Source organism: Salvia hispanica, chromosome 1 (genome assembly GCF_023119035.1).
Source record: "Salvia hispanica cultivar TCC Black 2014 chromosome 1, UniMelb_Shisp_WGS_1.0, whole genome shotgun sequence".
NCBI classification, from domain to species: Eukaryota; Viridiplantae; Streptophyta; class Magnoliopsida; order Lamiales; family Lamiaceae; genus Salvia; species Salvia hispanica.
This window is the reverse complement of record NC_062965.1, coordinates 14,107,011-14,125,766: the sequence shown is the minus strand read 5'-3', so window position 1 is coordinate 14,125,766 and position 18,756 is coordinate 14,107,011. Positions and strand designations below refer to the sequence as shown.

Below are 18,756 nucleotides of genomic sequence, written 5' to 3'. Positions count from 1 at the left end.
TTTTATAATAAAATGTGAGTAGGAATGAGTTAGTGGAATATGAGGTCCACTACCAAAAAATGGTAAAAGTGAAATGGGACAAATTATGTGAGACGGACCGAAATGGAAAAGTAGGACGAAGGGAGTAATTTATACTTAGCAATAGTTAGGAGATAAGTAAGGTCAATTACAATTTATTAAACACTTGAATTCCTAATTTGGATTTCATTGGTCCGTTTGGTAACGAGAAGTTTAGAATGTGGACTTCAATCTTTGATTCCAAATGTCACGAAAATGTTTATTTAGAATTCGAGCAAGTTGACCTAGTCAAAATTTTTCTAAGAAAATATAGGAGTTAGAGTATATCTTTAAGTTTGCCCCAAAAAACGAAAATACTCGTAAAAAATGATAACATTATCCGTGAAACAGATCATAATAGTCTCAACATCTAAAAGATACAAAACTGTGCAAATTGATTATTAGTAGAGAGACATAAACCACAAGAGGAAAAATAAAAGAAAGGAATGCAGCGAAGGAAGTCCCGTTGATCAACCGTGACATTGGGGTTTGCGAACGGAAAAATAAAAGGAAGGAAATATATAGGCGAAAACTCATTATTTCATTCATTGATTAATATGAACATAATATGTGGGGATGCAAAGGAAAGTAAAATAAATCATATCTTAAAAGATAAGTAAATGCAAATCACACATAAGAACTTGTTCCTAGCAAACGCTTCATGAACTCCTTTGCATATCTCCTAGTCATAAAAATCATGTTCCTTCCGCTCGATATTGGGGCTGCACGGCTGATAGATTTCCTCATCTGGTTGGCCAACTCTAGTTGCACTTGATGAATCTCCTATATCTAAATCAGCAACTTTACGAACTATGTCTTCTGCTCCTCTTCCGCATATGAATACTCAATCTGCGCATCTAGCATCTTTGGTCATGATGAGTTGCATATGCCTGGTATCCTTGTTGCACGCGATATCCGGAGTTACAGGTAGGTGAGCGCGGTGGCTGTGGTGGGGGTCGTTGTATTCTTCTTCCTGCACTCGATAGCACTCCCAGCGGGTACGGACTCCGTCCCAGCACGTTGGCATCGGGTACCAACTTGAATTTTGGTGATTGCACTGTGCGTGGGATTGGTACAGCTGACCTTTGTTATTGGACATGACTACGTTTGGAAATAGGCGAAATTAAACTTGTTATTTCATTCATAAAAGATATGCCAACTAAATCATAAGGATATGGGGAATATGAAAAGATATTGGAGTATCAGTTTTGCAGTGCCGCATTCGTAAACAGAAAAGAGAGAATTGCAAAAGTCTGGGATTCGAGCTTTATATTACCAAAAATTACTAGTCGATCATATGGTGGAGAATTATAAACCTATAACAGCAAGCATCAAGCAAGTATAGTAGTAAACTGATTAATTCTTCAAATCACAAGCTCAGTGTTTGAGAAATATATGTAATGTTTAAATAAACAGAGGATGCTTGAGTGACTCTGTTTCAAGAATTTGCAATCTTTACGTGTGATTTTTGAATTCATCATACCTTCTTTTCCGGTTTCACATTATTGATATATATTCAGTACTACCAGCCACTTTCAAGCACCCATTTCAGATCCTAAGCTTGATATACACTTGGATATTATGCACTAAAGCTCAACATATGTACTTGTTTGACTACTAAAATGCTCTCTAAAAATCATGATTGGAATCTCCCACCAGATGTAGTTCTTCTCCTTTCTATATTGGAAAATATTTCTATATATATATATACAGATTATATAAAGAGAGAGTCTTTTGACTATTTTTTAGAATTACTATTGAGTTATGTTTTGGAGTTAAACATCATAAATTCTTAAAAGAGTTTAGTTATTATATTTGAAGTATATTGTAAAAATTTACTGTTTTAAAGCCAAAATATAGTTTTATCAAAACTAGAGTTAGACTTGATTATCAAAAATAGAGTCAAATATATTCGTTCATTGGCTATAAAAAGGTTGTTGTGATTGTGATGAAACACTGCAGAAACTTGTGGGCAAGATAATTGTCTAATTACTGCATAATCCAATGCTACACTCCCTTCGTCCTATAAAAATAAGTGCATTTTTCATTTCCGCATGTCTCATAAAAATATGAGCATTTCTATTTATAAAAAGGTATCCCAATTTATTATCTTTATACATCAAGTTATTTACAACTTATACCGTCAATTAAACACTAATAATAATGTGGGTCTCACTATACGCTAACATTACTTTAACTACCCTTCCTCTTATCTTTCTTACTTTACTAATTTAGTCTTAATTCTCGTGCCATATCATATGCCTATATTTTTATGGGACGGATGAAGTATAATTTATCGATTGTGGTATCTGGCGAACAATACTAGCACCAGTGGTGGATCCAGAATTTCCGATCTGGGGGTGCCATAAATAGTTATAACGATTTAGAGTTTCAAAATTCGGCCGATGCTTTAATCATTTGATATCTTTTTTTCGATAATAAACTTCATTATATAAAAAATGAGAATATTTATAGTATTATATGAATGATTTAATTGAATTTTAGCAACATATATTATTTTCATGAAGAAATAAATAAATTCAATTATCTAATTAAGAAAAATTTAGTTGTTTTTCAAAATAGAAAAAAAAATTAAATACATTAGAAAGAGTAAAACATTTAAAAATGCATTAAAATAAGTAAATTATGGCAAAGGATCCAGAAATAATAAAGATAAAACAAATGCATGATAAGAAAATCAAACAATATTTATAAGAGAAACTTAAATAGTAAATTAATTGTATTGGAAGTTTTTGAATGTACAACAACAAAAAGATAAACAAAATAAAATGCATTCAAAACATTGAACAAGATAAGAAATGAAACTGTCGTCCATGGGATTCAAACCCCAGCCTACCAGATGGCATGGTGATATGTTTACCACTGCACCAATACTAGTGTTTTGTTTTGGGGTTACACTCATACTTCTTTGTTCTCACTTAAATCCGCCACTAACGCGCATACATACACACACGCATTGCACACATATTGCACACACACAACACATGCATACACACACTTTGCACATACTGCACATACACAAACATTGCACACACGTACATGCACTGCACACATATTGCACACGCACAACACATGCATACACACACTTTGCACATACTGCACATACACAAACATTGCACACACGTACATGCACAGCACACATATTGCACACGCACAACACATGCATACACACACTTTGCACATACTGCACATACACAAACATTGCACAAACGTAGATGCACTGCACACATATTGCACACACACAACACATGAATACACACACTTCGCACATACTGCACATACACAAACATTGCACAAACATAGATGCACTGCACACATATTGCACACGCACAACACATGCATACACACACTTTGCACATACTGCACATACACAAACATTGCACAAATGTACATGCACTGCACACATATTGCACACGCACAACACATGCATACACACATTTTGCACATACTGCACATACACAAACATTGCACACACGTGCATGCACCGTACACATATTGCACACGCAGTGCACACATTTTACATACTGCACACACACATTGCACATACTGCACACACACACACACATTGCACATATATATTCACACTGCGCACATGTACACACGCACTGCACACACATTGCACATACACACACTTCATATTAATTAAATCATTTCACCGAACAAAAGTTTTGAAATTGAATTAATCAATTCTTTCAAATTTAAATCCGTAGATTTTTAAGTCCAATTAAGTCATAATTTTATGTACCAAACGGATCCTAATTAATTTCAAAATTTAACAAAACTTCATATATTTTGACAAATTTTTCAGTCCAATAATTGAATTGGTTACGGTATCATTCATGTTTATTGTTAAATTAAAAATATTTATCGATGTCCATCAGTAGGCCTGTCAAAATGGATATCGGGTATTGGATGCCCAATATCTATACCCGAAACCCGATTTTTGGGGTATCGGATCGAATCGGGTAGTGGGAATTTTGGATAATCGGATATCGGATTACCCGATACCCGATCGGGTATACCCGAATTATCCGATTTATTTTTAAAATTAATAAATTTTATTTTTTATTATAATTAAATATAATTTAATTTCTTAATTATAAGTGGATGGATGAAAGATGTTAATATGTAATTTAATTTCTTATTGTGGATGAATGAAAGATGTAATTTATTTTAATTACTTAATTTAATTTCTTATTTTGGAGGGATGAAATATGAAAATTGTAATTTAATTTTTTAATTAAATGTGGATGGATGAAGATGATAATATGTAATTTAATTTCTTATTGTGGATGGATGAAAAATGTTAATATGTTATAACTTATGAATTTTGTATTTCTTAAAGTTTAGAGTTATTTTTTCTAAAATTCCATCTATTACAAGAATTTGTATTTCTAAAATTCTTTAGTAATTTTCTCTTAAATTCGAACTAATACAAAAAATTTGTATTTCTAAAAGTTTGAAGTTATTTTCCCTTGAATTACTACTTCAACTTTGTATTAAATTCGAACTAAATAGTATATTAAATAAACTCTAAAAATTGTAGTTAATTTTAAAAAAAATCAAAAATCAAAAATTAAAAATTAAAAATTAAAATCACAATCGGGACTGGATACTCGATTTTCGGGACTGGATACCCGAGTCGGGTATCCGAAATCAAATTCGGGTCGGGTATCAGGTATTAAATTTCGAGAATTTCGGGATTGGTACCCGAAAATTTCGGATCGGATATCCGTAGGTACCAAAAAATGTGACACTTATACTTTCGCCGATCTAAAACTTGAATAAAAAAGAACTAAAATTAAGTGACCTCTAACGTTAATTTTTTACCAAACACGGTGAAGTATCATTGTCCACATCTTATGATAATAGTTTAAATTTTTATGAAGAAAATAAAATGAAGAAATATACTTTTATTATAAATGGAAGGTGTAGTAATTTTGTAATGATGCTCTTCACCAAAAAATCACAACTATCAATTTCGCGGCTTCTTTAGTTTATAAGTCAGAATAATTTGAGTGAATAAAACATCCCGCTTTTCCTTTAATATTTCCGTTACGTGAGTATATAACTGAAAACATTAATCAACAGTCCAGTATAAATAATTATGAAAAAACTTGAAATGTTAATGTCTGATAGAGACGATATACCTAGCTTAAAATAAATAAAAACTGTTAAATTAATATATTTCTACATCACGTTTCGATTTTGCAGGAAAAAAATTATTGCAGGATAACTAAAAAAGTCGAAAATTTGTAATCTGTGTTTCAAATTGTGAAGAGTATGAATTGAATCATCCAAACTTAGAATTATGTCTTATGATTTACTCCCTCCGTCCCCGAATACTTGACACAATTTGCCATTTCGGTCCGTCCCCGAATACTTGACACAATTTGACTTACTAAATATGGACACTAAATATGCCCCTCCTTGTTCATTGAATTTACACATTTATGCCATTATACTCACCATTCTCATTCTCCATCCCTTACATTTATAAATAGTGTAGGACCCAAACTCCACTACACACCTTCATTTAATACAAAGTCAACCACTTTCTTAATTCTCGTGCTGGGTCAAACTGTGTCAAGTATTCGGGTACGGTGGGAGTAATTACCACGACTATTCTACATTAGTGAGCACTAAGAGTGGGAATACGGGTATTTGTGGATATCCGATCCGGAAAAACCGGGTATCCAAACCTGAAAATCATCTAAAATGTCCACCCGATATTCGACCCAATATATTTTCGGATAATCAATTACCCGCCCCGGGTATCCAAACCCGACGAATCGGGTACCCAAATACCCGACTCTTTACATGTGTTAATAACTAATAAAAAAATTCAAATTATAATTATATTTATATTACTATAGAAAATATTTAAATAGACTAATATCTTTATTGTTCATTTATTGTGTAGTATAAAAGTATAAAAAATGGGTTACTTTTATTTTAGTGTACACGATTATATTTATGAGGATTGGTAATGTAAGTAAAACAGTAAAAGTTATGCATTTAATTAAAATATAGAGGCAGTGACCTAGAGTAAGAGAGATTGACTTATTTATACTATAAGTTTAGAGAAAGTTATAATTAGTAAATAAATTAGTCCGGCACTTGAAGCCCGAACTGACTAAACCTAACTTATAAAAATACTTAAAATAATAAATGGGTATTCGGGTAATTCCCAATATGCATTCGGGTTACCCAATACCCAAATTATCTTAAATTTCAATATCCAATCCCATACCCAATCCCACAAAAGTTGATATTGGATACCCAATACCCGACAGGTATTATGTCGGATACGAGTAAACCCAATACCCGATATCCGTATTCTCACCCCTAGTGGGCACTATTTCACCAAATTCGTGATGGCGCTAAACTAAATTAATGCTAAGGTTTAAATATGGATTGTCAGCATTTAAACACAGTCATAAACACCTCCCCCACCTACATAAATTTAAATGGTCTCAAAATTTAGTTGAGCAGCTTTAAAAGTTTGATTTATAGTATTCCATTTCAAACAACAAATTTTTGACATAGAGCTGTGGTGCCATTTGGCTATTCTGATTAAAGCAGATATTATGAAATTTAGGTGCTTTGCGTTTGCAAGATTGTTCTCCAGACTAAATTTGTAGCGTCTTTGATTCACGAGATTTAATCTTCCAATTCAATTATATATAAATAATTATAGGATAATTAGTCATAGTTAACTCCATATAATTAAAATAATCTCACCACCCAATTCTTAATTATATTTTGATATTATTTTATCTAGAAAACCGAACACCATCTTTATAGTCAGTATACAGTTGATTTACAATTAAATAAACATTAGAGAAGAAAAAAAAAATCTCCGGAACATGTCGCAGAAATGTATCACAGCTAATGAAAGTGTGATCGATTATCATAATCGAGCTAATTAATTTGAATGAAAAAAGGTTAAAAAATATCTAGAAGTGTGGAAAACCTCTAGCCAGAGCGTTGGCGTTTACGAAGAATCCCACGAGATCTCGCCGGTAAGGCAGATACGATTTCTTCCTATCGACTTCATTCACCGCTCTGTTCCTCACATACAGCGCTTCGTGCGCCGAACGCGCCGCCGCACCGGCACCGGATCCAGAGCTATTGCTGCATTTTCCTTTCAATTTCTTCGGAATTTCCGCTGGCAATTTCTCGTCTCTGTTCTTCGGCGTCAGGAATACCAGACTCTCCTTGCCGTCGCTCTTGCTCCGCCGCATCAGATCTCGAAACTTCCACCGCGTCGACGCGGATCCGGTGGATCTGCTCTTCCTACACCGCATCGGCGACGGCAGATCGGGCGGATTCGGGCGCCAGACGCTGTACGTGCCGGCGGGGACGCTCTCCACCTCGTCGGCTTCCGACGACGAGCACGACGGAGGATTGTTTTCGTTTCCGCCGCGGCGATCTTCGAGGAGGAGCTGACTCAGCGGAACTTTAATACTCGATTCGCACTGATCGTCTCCGTCTTCGCCTCCGCCGCCGTCGCGGAGAAGGAGATCGCGGTTGAAGACCGGATAGATCGGGCCGTCGTAGACGAAATCCTCAGCGGAGAACTCCTTATCCTCGCGCACCAGAGAGAATTCGAAATCGTCGTCGTCTTCGATGTCGTCTCCGCTCTTCTCGGCGGCGATTTGCACGGCGATTTCGGCTAATCTGTCAGTTGAATAGCTGTTAAAGCTAGGGCTCGTATAAGCATCTTCTCTAATGCTTCTTAGCCTATCCATTGCAGAAATAACTGTGTGTGTTTGAGAGAGAATGGGAGAGGGAGAGGGAGAGTGGTGGCGGAGACGAGTCTGGTTATGCAGATGTTTATATATGCGGCGGAGTAGGGCGTTGCAGAAGGAATCTCAAATTAATAAATCATGTTTGTAGTTTACCAATAAGAAAGCTGACTTTCCAGTGGAAACTTCCTATATTAAAAAATAATAATCCCTCCGTCTTATTTGAGTTCAGCACGGGTTTTACGTTTTATTTGAGTTCGGTACGAGTTTTAAGAAATACTCCCTTTGTTCTATAGTAATGGAGGCAAAACTTTTCGGCACGGAGATTAAGAAAAATTGTGTCAGGTGAATTAAGTAAAGAGAAAATAAAGTGAAAAATGAAAAAGGTAGAGAGATAAAGATAGAAAAAAGTAAGAGAGAGTAAAATAAGTGTGGAAAAATGTGTTGATTTTTTACTAAAAAGAGAAATGACTAATGACTCTATTACTATGGAACGGACGGAAATGGAAAAATGCCCCTATTACTATGGAACGGAGAGAGTACAAAGGAAAGTTGGTGAAAAAAGATATTGGAACGTGAGTTCTACTTTTATATATTACTTTTATAATAAAATTTGAGTGGAAAAAAGTTATAGTGGAATGTGGGGCCTATTACCATTTATGGAATATTCCAACCAAGATTTCTAAAGTGAGACATCCAAAAGTGGTAAACCGGGACTCCTAAGTTGAACGGAGCGAGTATGCTCATTACTCCTTCTATCCGCTATTAGGAGTTTCTTTCGTACGAGTTTTAAGAAATACTCCCTTTGTTCCAAAGTAATTGATGCATTTCTTTTTGAGTACAAGATTTAATAAATTGATTTGTTAAAAGGTTAAAGTGGAAAGAGAATAAGGTAAGAGAGATGAAGAGAGAGTAAAGTAAGAGAGAGAATAGAGTTTTAATAGAAAAAGGAAATGACTCAACTAATTTGGAACAAATAAAAAGTAAATACGACTCAACTAACTTAGAATGGAGGGATTATAAAATGTGGGATCCATTTTTATAAATTGATTTTACAATAAAATGTGAGTGAAATGAGTTAGTGGAACCTATAATATTTTTTTCAATTTCAATAAACTAAAGGCTGCATCCTATTATCTAGGAATTTAATATGTTCAATCAAAAAAATAAGGGTTAATATCTAAGTATTATATTTTGTAACTCAATACAGCTACGTACAATTGTTCGTCTTTCCATACCGAATTTTTTAAAAAGTGAAACTGAAATCGACATAGTTTGATGCTCTTAAAAACTAGCGGCAAAAATGGTTGAGTTTATGGTCACGGTTACTATATTTGTATATTCTTATTAAATTTTCGGAGTTGCTATTTACTACTTAGTACTCATTTTATTAAGTAGCTATGCTTATTAATTTTTATTAATAAGTATAGTTAGTTTTTGTCAAGTGTAAATAGAAGACCTGATTTGAGAAGTTTCCTTGATTTTATTCTCTTTCCTAACGACGTGTTTATATTTGATAGAATCCTAAATTATAAATTTATTATTTCTCGTTATAAGTAGAGTCAAGCCGACCTAAGGCGGTGCACGTGGCCAAGTGATTAGAGATATTAACGGCACTTTGGATAATAAACTTTTCAAGGCCAGTTTGATAAGATAACACTTAAGAATTTTGTAAAATTAAAAGTACAAATGATAATTAATTTAAAATATTGAAATTAAATTTAAAAACTAAATGTGCATCAAAATGCGAATGAATTTCTATAAGTCGAAAGCGGTTACAGTTATTATACTCGTTTGATAAGACGATGGAATATAAGAAGATTTGAAATGTAAGATATGAATGCGGGCATAGTATCAAGATAAGCTCAGATGATGTTTTTTCGTTGTTGTTTGTTAGATAAGAAATGAGGTGAAAATGCTATCCGACTAAATTTGTGAGATACATATCCTTATATTTTGAAGAAAAAAAAACTGCGAACTTTGATGGGTTAACTATGATACTAAACCTTTGAAAATAGTATAAGTGTATACATCTATACATTACCAAAAATAGATATACATTATATTCCTATCTAATTATAAATGCCAGATAAATGTGTTAATTATTTTTAGTTTTTATGTAAAAAAGATATAAGAGAAAGTATAAATAACATTAGTGAAATAATTACCAAAAATAAAATAGACAATGTTGTAAAGGATGGATATATTACTTTAACTTGCACTTTCTAAATACTACTCATTCCGTCCCACAAGAATATGCATTCTTTTCTTTTTAGTCTATCTTACAAGAATATGCAATTATGCACTTTTTAATTTTAGCAATTCTTTTTCTTTTTTAATGAGTTGACACTCATTCTTCACTAATAACACTTTAATTATCTTTTCTTTCTACCTCTCTCTAATTTTGCACTAAACATGTGCCGAACCTAAAGTACGTATTCTTTTTGGACGGAAGAAGTATATGAATTAGAATGGAAATTCTAAATAATATTGTTTTTAACACCATTGTAATTTGTAAATTTATCCTTGAATATCCGAAGTGACAGTCATTTGTCACCTATTAAAATCCAATTGACTATTACAAATCCAGCCGACTTCAAGAAAAAAGTTTGGCAAATTGCAAGAAAAGTTAATCAAGAGAAAATCCAGTGGAATCTTTAGTTTACGCCGTAATCAAAGATTTACGTAGAATTTAATTAAGTTTGGAAAAATAGCACACTTTCTAGAAGGATATTAAATTCAATAAATTAAGTAGTGACTAAACATGTTTATAACAGCAGCAATCAACCAGCCTATCCTCCTTGGTTACTTCTAGAACTTCTCCACAACTACGTGTTCAAAAATATTTATATATGCGCGTTTTGAGATTTCCTATTTCGATTGCTTAGGTTTTTATTGTCAATGCATATTTAATGATAGAAATTATTTTTGGGATGAGATTCATGTCATCAAATAATGAGATGTCTCTATTGAAAACCACACCACTGAATGTCTGCAGTTTGAATTTGGTACATGCATGGAACGTTGAGGCATAGAATAAAAATAATGATATTTACATATTTAGAAATATATTTTTAGTAAAATATCTAAGAAAAATGTATTCCCTCCGTTCCTACGTAGTAGAGGCGTTTCAGTTTGAAAACTCATTTTGAAAAAATAATGAAGTAATAAATAGTTAAAGTGGAGAAAAAATAAATATAAAAGAGAGAATAATATTTATATTTGAGTAAAATATCTAAGAAAAATGTACTACTCTTAATTATATTAACAAAGTATTTGCTCATAATGAATGAAGTTGTCAGCATATGCAAACAAAAGGCCGCAGCTAGGGGAACTAATACAATATAAAATTTATTTACATAAGAATAATATAGTTCTACCAGAAATGAATAAAAAGAAGCATATCAAATCAGATGAGCACAAATATTAATTATGTCATACAATTAAAATAATTAGGGGACATATTCCATGTTCAAAGCCGGCAATCGGCATGCAAAATGATTAAATATTTTTTAGTGTTTAAATCAGAAAATATTAAAAACGAACATTTTATTCATATACATATTTGTATAATTGTGTGCCACGTCGCCAATGATTAGATTTTTTTTAATGGAACCAATAATTTCTAGTATTTGATGCAATGCTCTTTATTTCAAAGAGGATATCTAGAAATTCAACTGGCAAGTATCAATTCAAATCATATGCTTGCATTGTAATTCTTATATTTCCTTGACTAATACGCATTATGTCAATTATATGATTCTGCAATCTGCAATATACACCAAGATCCATTTTATATTAAAGAAATTAAGATATATGATCGTGACTCAAAAGCAAAGTCAAATATAACGTTATTAAGTAGTAGTAGTACTATATTTTTATTTCTTCATTACCTAATGAGGTAGAGGTAATGGGCATACGAATTTTCTCGATAATACTATTAAAAAAAGTTCTCCACACTTTCAAATGGTTGGATGCTAGTATGAGTCCATAAACAAAGAATCCATGTTTTGTCCTTATGCAATTATGTACAATGTTAAAATCTCATAAAGTTTAGTTCGATTTTGTAAAATGGAATTTTTAGGCCACAATAACATATTCGAATTATATGTTAACCTTTATAGCCATCACATTAAATTTTCAAGCATGTATACGATTTACTCATTTTACATCGTTAGTGAGTTTTGCATATACACACAAGCTCTCTCTCTCTCTTTTTATTTTTTAGGGTTAACATTTTAATTTTATTTTTACAATAAAATAGTTATTGCTATTAGGATGATATACATCATAATTTGGCTACAATTATTAATCGGAATATATTATTTCATAACTATCAATACTTTTGATCTTCAAAATAAACTCTCATGCAAAAACTATACGATGAAGCACAGATTAATTGGTACGACGCTACTCCTTCACTCAAAAATCGAAGATTCAAGCTATTACAAGGTAAATGGAAAATCATTATTGATATTTTTTAGGAAAAAAAAATACTACCTTGTATACAAACAAATCTCTTGTACTACTACTTACAAACAGTAGCAACTCTGAATTGGGCTTTACCATTTTGAATCCCAACAAACTACTCACATTTTGCCTATTTAGACAACAATGTATCTTTCTCCCTCACTTTACCACTTCGACCATCCGAGGTTTCTCTTTGCCATTTTTGGATAATGTCGTGAGGCATAGGAAAGAACTCTGTCTGAACCGTCCTGTACAAGAGGTAAGGCAGCAGACACAATACGACCACGAGCATCGTCCCGAGCCAGAAAAATGGGCTCGGCCCGCAAGCCTCCACGAAGACCTGGTAGGCCGTTGTCGAAAAAAGAGGCGGGAAGGCGCCGTAGATGAGCAGGAACGCGTACCAGAAGGCGATGCTGCCCCAGATTACGAAATGCTGCATCCACGTGAAGTAGTTGATCGAGAGCGCCATCTGGCAGTTGACGGTGCACACGACACACGAGTACATGTAGACCCCCAGCACTTCATAGTCGACCACGCGGCCGTCCCCGCGGAAGGCTTGGTGCGCGGCCGAGCTGGTGGTGAAGAAGAAGACAACGACCGAGCAGATGATCCCGTTGAGCATCCAACCGAGAATCCGCGGCCAACTGAAGAGGATGTTTCGTATTCCTTCTTTATATAACTCGGGATTCTGTGACACGTAAAATATCAGATGTCGATTATGCAATGACGAAATAACGAGCAGTTGGTACCTTCAGACAGAGCTGTGGAGAGACGTCTTGATCGAAAACACCGAGAGCGATCACAGGGAGGGAGGTGAAGAACACGTTGTAGCACGACATGTACCAATCGTTGTAAGCCGGTTGGCCAGAGAAGGAAGCGTACGCCTCGAACCAGAAGAGAGTGAACCCGAACGCAATGTTCTTGTAGAAGAAGTAGCACACCTGCATTGTTATCGCGCTACCATGTCAACAAAAATGAGTTGTAAAAAGTCTTGAACGAGAACGGATTGGAGAAACGAAACTATACCATCATAGAGATTCGTCTGTAGCACCAGTGGCCATGAACCAACAAAAGGCGTTCCAGAAATCGAAACTGAGCTATGGCAAAGTCACTAGACATCGCAGCCTGATAAACAAGTCAAGTTTCGAAACAGGTGAGCCTTACGTCTTAAACGAGTCTAGATTGAGCTATGGAATCGGGAGCAGAGATTACCTGCATTCCTTCCACGCCACTGATTCCAACACCAATATCAGCTTCTTGAAGCATACCGACATCATTTGCACCATCGCCAATTGCCAGCGTTGTCCGGCCCGTACCCTTTTTGACCAATCTTGTAACCTGAATATCTTCATCAGTGAAATTGCATTATTCGATCCTAGTAAATTCTTAATTCACAAGAGTACGAAAAACTTCACGTGTGCGTGTGTGCGTGTGTGAGAGAAACGAAGAGATAAGACATACCAGAGCTTTCTGTTTAGGCGTGGATCGACAGCATATAACAGAGGCACAACTAACTGCAAGATGCAAAAATGAACCCTCCAGATTCTGGCTCAGAACAAATGACAGTGACTTGCCATCAATTATCAAAGCGGGGTAAATAGAGCGCCCTTCGTACGAACTCAGTAGCAATGTTCCTTGTCTGATTTGGTTCGCTACACTCTCACGTGAAGCCTAACGTGAAGACAAGCCACTTAGAGAAAAGGCGTATTTTAATAGTAACAGAGATGGATATTTAGGACCGTTACCTTTGCAACGGCCTCCTTGTCACCTTTCTTTTCTAGCTCGATTATTTCTGGATAGTCTAACGTAATCACAATTTGCTCCATGTCTTCTCGCAGCAAGCTGCAAGCATACCTACAGAAAAGTATGCAAGTTTAAGGTTAAAATAGCACATTGCTTTTTTATTGTTATGGCCACATTGGCGACTAATCTTACCCGATGTTTATGGCCGTTTCCATCTTATCACCTGTTATAACCCAAATCTTGATTCCTGCATTCTCAAGCTTTTCAATGCACTCTGGAACCTAGAGAGCGCATATGAATAAAAAGATCAAGAACGGACACATCTAGACGAAGAGGATTCACGTCATCGTGAACAAGAAACAAAAGATAATGCAAGTTGGAGAGCAACCCCTATTTGCAGTTTGTCCTCGACAGCTGTAGCACCAAGTAGAATCAAGTCCCTTTCAATCTTATCAGCAGCCGCCTCGATCAATGCATCTCTATCCGCACCCACGGTTGCTTTGGCATCCAAAAACTCTTTTTCCCACGAACTGAACTCCTCTTTGCTAAGCTCATGGTATGCAAGTACTAGAGTTCGTAACCCTGCTTCAGCATATCTTTTTACATGATCCATTGTTGAATCTACAAAATCTTGAGATTTTTTGGAAAGCCTTTCGAGCATTACACTGCACAGAAGCACGGAATGCAGAGGCAAGGAAAGAAAGTCAAGGTTCGTGTCAAAACAAGAAGACACTTCTACTGGATAAGAGAAATTCACCTGTCGGAACCCTTGGACAGAAGCAGCAACTGGTTTTCGACATTTCTTACAATCACGGACATCCTTCTCCGACTACTACTAAACTCCAATATGTGTAGAAGCTCGTATGGCCTGTAAAAGTAACACCACTAAAATAAGGATAACACGAGATATGTAGCATGAAGATATGAAAAGATTGTACCTGTCGATTTTTTGGTGGCTCTCGTGATCCAATTCACGCAAAGAGATGTGTGACTGTGATCTTTCATACATCTCGAAGCCAAGCTCCCTAGCAGCAATGACGAAAGCAGCTTCATCTGGCGACTCAGCTTCATACAAAATTTCGTTTGCATCCTCATCAACCTCAGGGATGGCTGTATGGCACAGTGCCAGAACTCGAAAGAACTTCTGGATCATATCAGCATGAGGCTCATTCACCCACTGACCGTTCATGACCCGATCATCGTGAAAGTTAAAGCCTTTAACCGATTTTCCAGGTGCCATGCCGTCGTCACTCTGCGTGCTAGCAGATGAAGTGACTTCAGAGTCGTCAAGTGCACCCCCTCTTCTCTTTGCAAGGGCCCTCTCCACTTCCGTCAAACCCCGGCCATACGCGACTCCAGCTATCGAGCATTTGACGAACTCCATGGAGTTGCAGGTCAGTGTACCAGTCTTGTCGGTGAATATGGTATCCACCAGACCAAGCTCCTCGTTCAAATTCGATGTCTTTGCACTAGCTGGTCGATCCGTTTCCTCATGATACATATCCGTATCCTGATTGATAAATATAACTTGCAAAACTTTGACTATCTCGATAGATACGTATAGGGATATCGGTATCAAATACCCATACAATATAAGCCCGGTTAGGAAATGTAGGAACGCAGCCACAGCCGCTCTATTTGGGTCGAAAAACACGGTCGTCTGGTCTGGTCGAAGATACCACCTCGTCATCTCCCCATCATCATCTATGTCGTTCTCCGTCGTGATTCCAAAGAAGAACGACCCAATGAGAGATACGAACACTAACAGACTGAAAAGAACATACACAATTTTATCCATCTTTCTCTCAATCTTACTCCTTTTCGAAGGAGGCTCCACAGTATTCTTCATAACTTTTGTATCATGATCAGTGAAAACAACCACACCATACACGTACTCAGTGTTTCGCAATTTAGAATCTCTTAGAAGAAGCTGTTGCAGAGAGACGGGATACTGCTCACCGTTGTAAAAAAGTGTTCCGACAAAGGAATAAAGATCCTCATTCGGGTCCTCACACTTGATAACGGCTTTAAAGTGCTCGAAGGAATCATCCTCGTGCATGGTGCATGTAATATCCAACGCGTGCTTCACCTTTAGATTAGTCTCCCCGTCTAAATTTGTAGTTTCGACATAACAAATCCCATCATCGTAAGTCGAAGAGAGAAGCAGCAAATCTGCAGGAAATTGTTCATCCTTGTGAACTTTTACGAGATCACCAACTCTTAACCTTTTCCACCTCGCAATTTGGAATCCGTGATCTCTATCATAGACTTTAACTTTACGATTATTGGCCTCTATATCCTGAAAATAGTCTGTTAGGTTCAAGGTATATCTCAAAAGTGACAAAGTAAGCAAGAGTAATACACCCGTTGAAGAAAAATAACCTCTATTTCCAATAAAATGCACAAAATGCAATGTTATATAGCATCACTTTTTTATGTTTTTAAATAAAGTACGAATTTTGCAAGTTCAATGAGTCGCTTTCACATGGCTAATGGAGACACTAAAATTCAGCACATTATGGTTGGTGAAAAAAGATTCTAAATGTCATAGCCTGGTCTATCAAAACAAAGCTTCTCAATTGCAAAAGTAGTCCAAACTATGGAGTATTTCTGCGAAACATCGAGATTTTTATCCCTTCAAACGATTTTTAAAACATTTGCCTGATTTTCTCTTCACAAGCTCTGGTCTAATCTAACCTTCTCCAAACACTTATAACATTTTACATCACCATCAAAAAAGGAAATTCAACCAACATTCCAACTTTACCAATTACTTTCCCGATTGAGGCTACACTGCCCAATTTGCACATAAATCTTCTACTACACAACCTCACACATTCCACATAAAACAACACAAGTTTAACATACGAGGAAGCTCTTCCATCTAAAACGAGAAGCGAACAATAGGATACAAACAAAACAATATCATTAGGAAAGAACAAACCAAAAGCAACTTAAAGGAGAAAAGCAATAAGAGTATAAACCTGCTTCATACGCCTCCAATCTTCAATGGCTTCCTTAACAATGGTGGCTCCGATCACCAAGAGCAACGGCAGAAGCACGCTATAAGCAGAGTACGGAGCCAGAGGACTATAGGACACACAAGCCACCACAAGAAAATATATGTTGGCAACCCTCCTAAACTGCTCAAACAACGACTTTGGAATGAAATTCAACGCGGTGTACTTGGTAGTCGAAACATAGTTACTCGGATACCTAAGCTTAGTCTGCTCCGGATTATCAGGATCGTTACAATACACCACTCTTGAGTAGCCCTTAAGCCCAATTTGACTGTGTTCATCTCCAAAAGCTGATTTTACACAAGAAAATGAATACAATCTACTAAACCGAATCCCTTTCCTCCTAGGACTAGGACTAGCCATATTTGATATTTCCCCCTGCCTCAAACCTTATCCAAATTCATAACCCCACTTCAGAAAAATGCTCAAATCAACTCAGATAGGCCCCTCAAATCAACCAACAACGAAAGTAGTAACAACACTGATAATCCATCCAAAAATGAGCTGGAGCAAGGATTTCAAGAATCACACATAATCACAAGAAGAAGAAGACAAAAAAAAACCCAAATGGGGAAGAAAAGGAAGAGAATTAAATCAGCATACAACTAAATTGAGGCGTCGAGAAAATCTGAGAGAACCCTAAAACCTCAAGTTTTACTGCATAAAAATTCATTCTTTACTTCGCTAGCAAGTTCGCGAAGTTTCTTCTTTCCTTCTGAGAATATGCGATTGCGATGGGGGAGAGAGAAAGGGTGGGAATTTGGAGGTTAGGGTGGAAATTTAGCTACTTCGAGAGCTCCTGTGAGTCGAATTTGTTTGACGAATTTGAATCGGCAGAAATCCGCATGAAATGGGATGGGAATGAATGTGGAAAAACAGTGGGAAAAGTTGTTCTGTTTAGTTATTGTTCATCAGCAGGAATGACTAAACTGTTTATGCTTTAGTATTGATTTATGATTATAGTTAACTACTTAACTTCTTCTTACTTATTTTTAAAAAAAATTTGGAGACTTAAATGCTTATGCTGTTATGCATGCGGCGCCGACACGACAAAGATTGGTCCGTTTCTTTTATCGCATTAAAAAAATTGTAATCTAACCTTCCTCTTATTTTATTATTTATTATGATACGTATTTTAAGAAATAAAAAAAATAAAAAAAAGTTAGTGAAAATGAGTTTCACACAGGTTTATAATAAAAATATGAATAGAATAAATTAGCAGGATGTAGAACATAATTATCATCATTTATGATAAAATTAAAATATGCCTCTTATTATAAAATGGACCAAAATGGTAAATTAGGAATCTTACTTTAGGACGGAGGGAGGGAGTACTATTTTTATAAGATTATTATGTATTGATAATGAAATTCAGATAAATGAAATATCATGTAAAAATTGGTCAGAGCAATATGATGAATATTTGATTGCATTTGGTTAAGCAACCATGTTGAATTTGTGATGTAGCACAATAAATGGTTAAGTACTAGTCTCTTTTAAAATAAAAATTGCAAATGACTTCTTCCATATTAGTATAGAGACACGTTTTAACTGGTATGTAATTTTATAAAATAAATTAGTGAATTCTACATCTCACTTTTGTACTATTCTCTTTGTTATTAAAAATAGAAATTTCAAAAATAGCATGGATTTTAATGTTAAATTGGTGAAGTAATAGAGAGATAAAGAAAAAA

General features: G+C 35.4%; 2 protein-coding genes across 2 annotated transcripts; both read right to left on the bottom strand.

Moving 5' to 3' along the window:
- Positions 1–7,037: 7,037 nt before the first annotated feature.
- LOC125187707 lies at positions 7,038–7,832 on the bottom strand. Its single transcript, XM_048084339.1, has one exon. It carries the CDS (start codon positions 7,830–7,832, stop codon positions 7,038–7,040), a length of 795 nt encoding a protein of 264 aa, XP_047940296.1.
- Positions 7,833–12,224: 4,392 nt separating this feature from the next.
- Positions 12,225–17,979, bottom strand: LOC125200704 (probable phospholipid-transporting ATPase 8). The gene is made up of 11 exons (XM_048098442.1): positions 17,027–17,979; positions 14,981–16,341; positions 14,800–14,910; positions 14,431–14,707; positions 14,235–14,323; positions 14,045–14,153; positions 13,761–13,970; positions 13,512–13,637; positions 13,326–13,424; positions 13,049–13,240; positions 12,225–12,987 (listed from the first exon to the last, which is right to left on the bottom strand). Exons 1-11 carry the CDS (start codon positions 17,423–17,425, stop codon positions 12,430–12,432), a joined length of 3,531 nt encoding a protein of 1,176 aa, XP_047954399.1. The 5' UTR covers positions 17,426–17,979; the 3' UTR covers positions 12,225–12,429.
- Between the last annotated feature and the right edge of the window lie 777 nt (positions 17,980–18,756).

Bases quoted from the DNA above. Each gene is read 5' to 3' on its own strand.
- LOC125187707 (XM_048084339.1), bottom strand. From the start codon at position 7,832: ATGGATAGGCTAAGAAGCATTAGAGAAGATGCTTATACGAGCCCTAGC.
- LOC125200704 (XM_048098442.1), bottom strand. From the start codon at position 17,425: ATGGCTAGTCCTAGTCCTAGGAGGAAAGGGATTCGGTTTAGTAGATTG. The intron at 13,971-14,044 runs GTAACGGTCCTA...TCTTCACGTTAG, and splicing joins ACAAGGAGGCCGTTGCAAAG to GCTTCACGTGAGAGTGTAGC. The intron at 13,638-13,760 runs GTATGTCTTATC...GAAGATATTCAG, and splicing joins CGCCTAAACAGAAAGCTCTG to GTTACAAGATTGGTCAAAAA.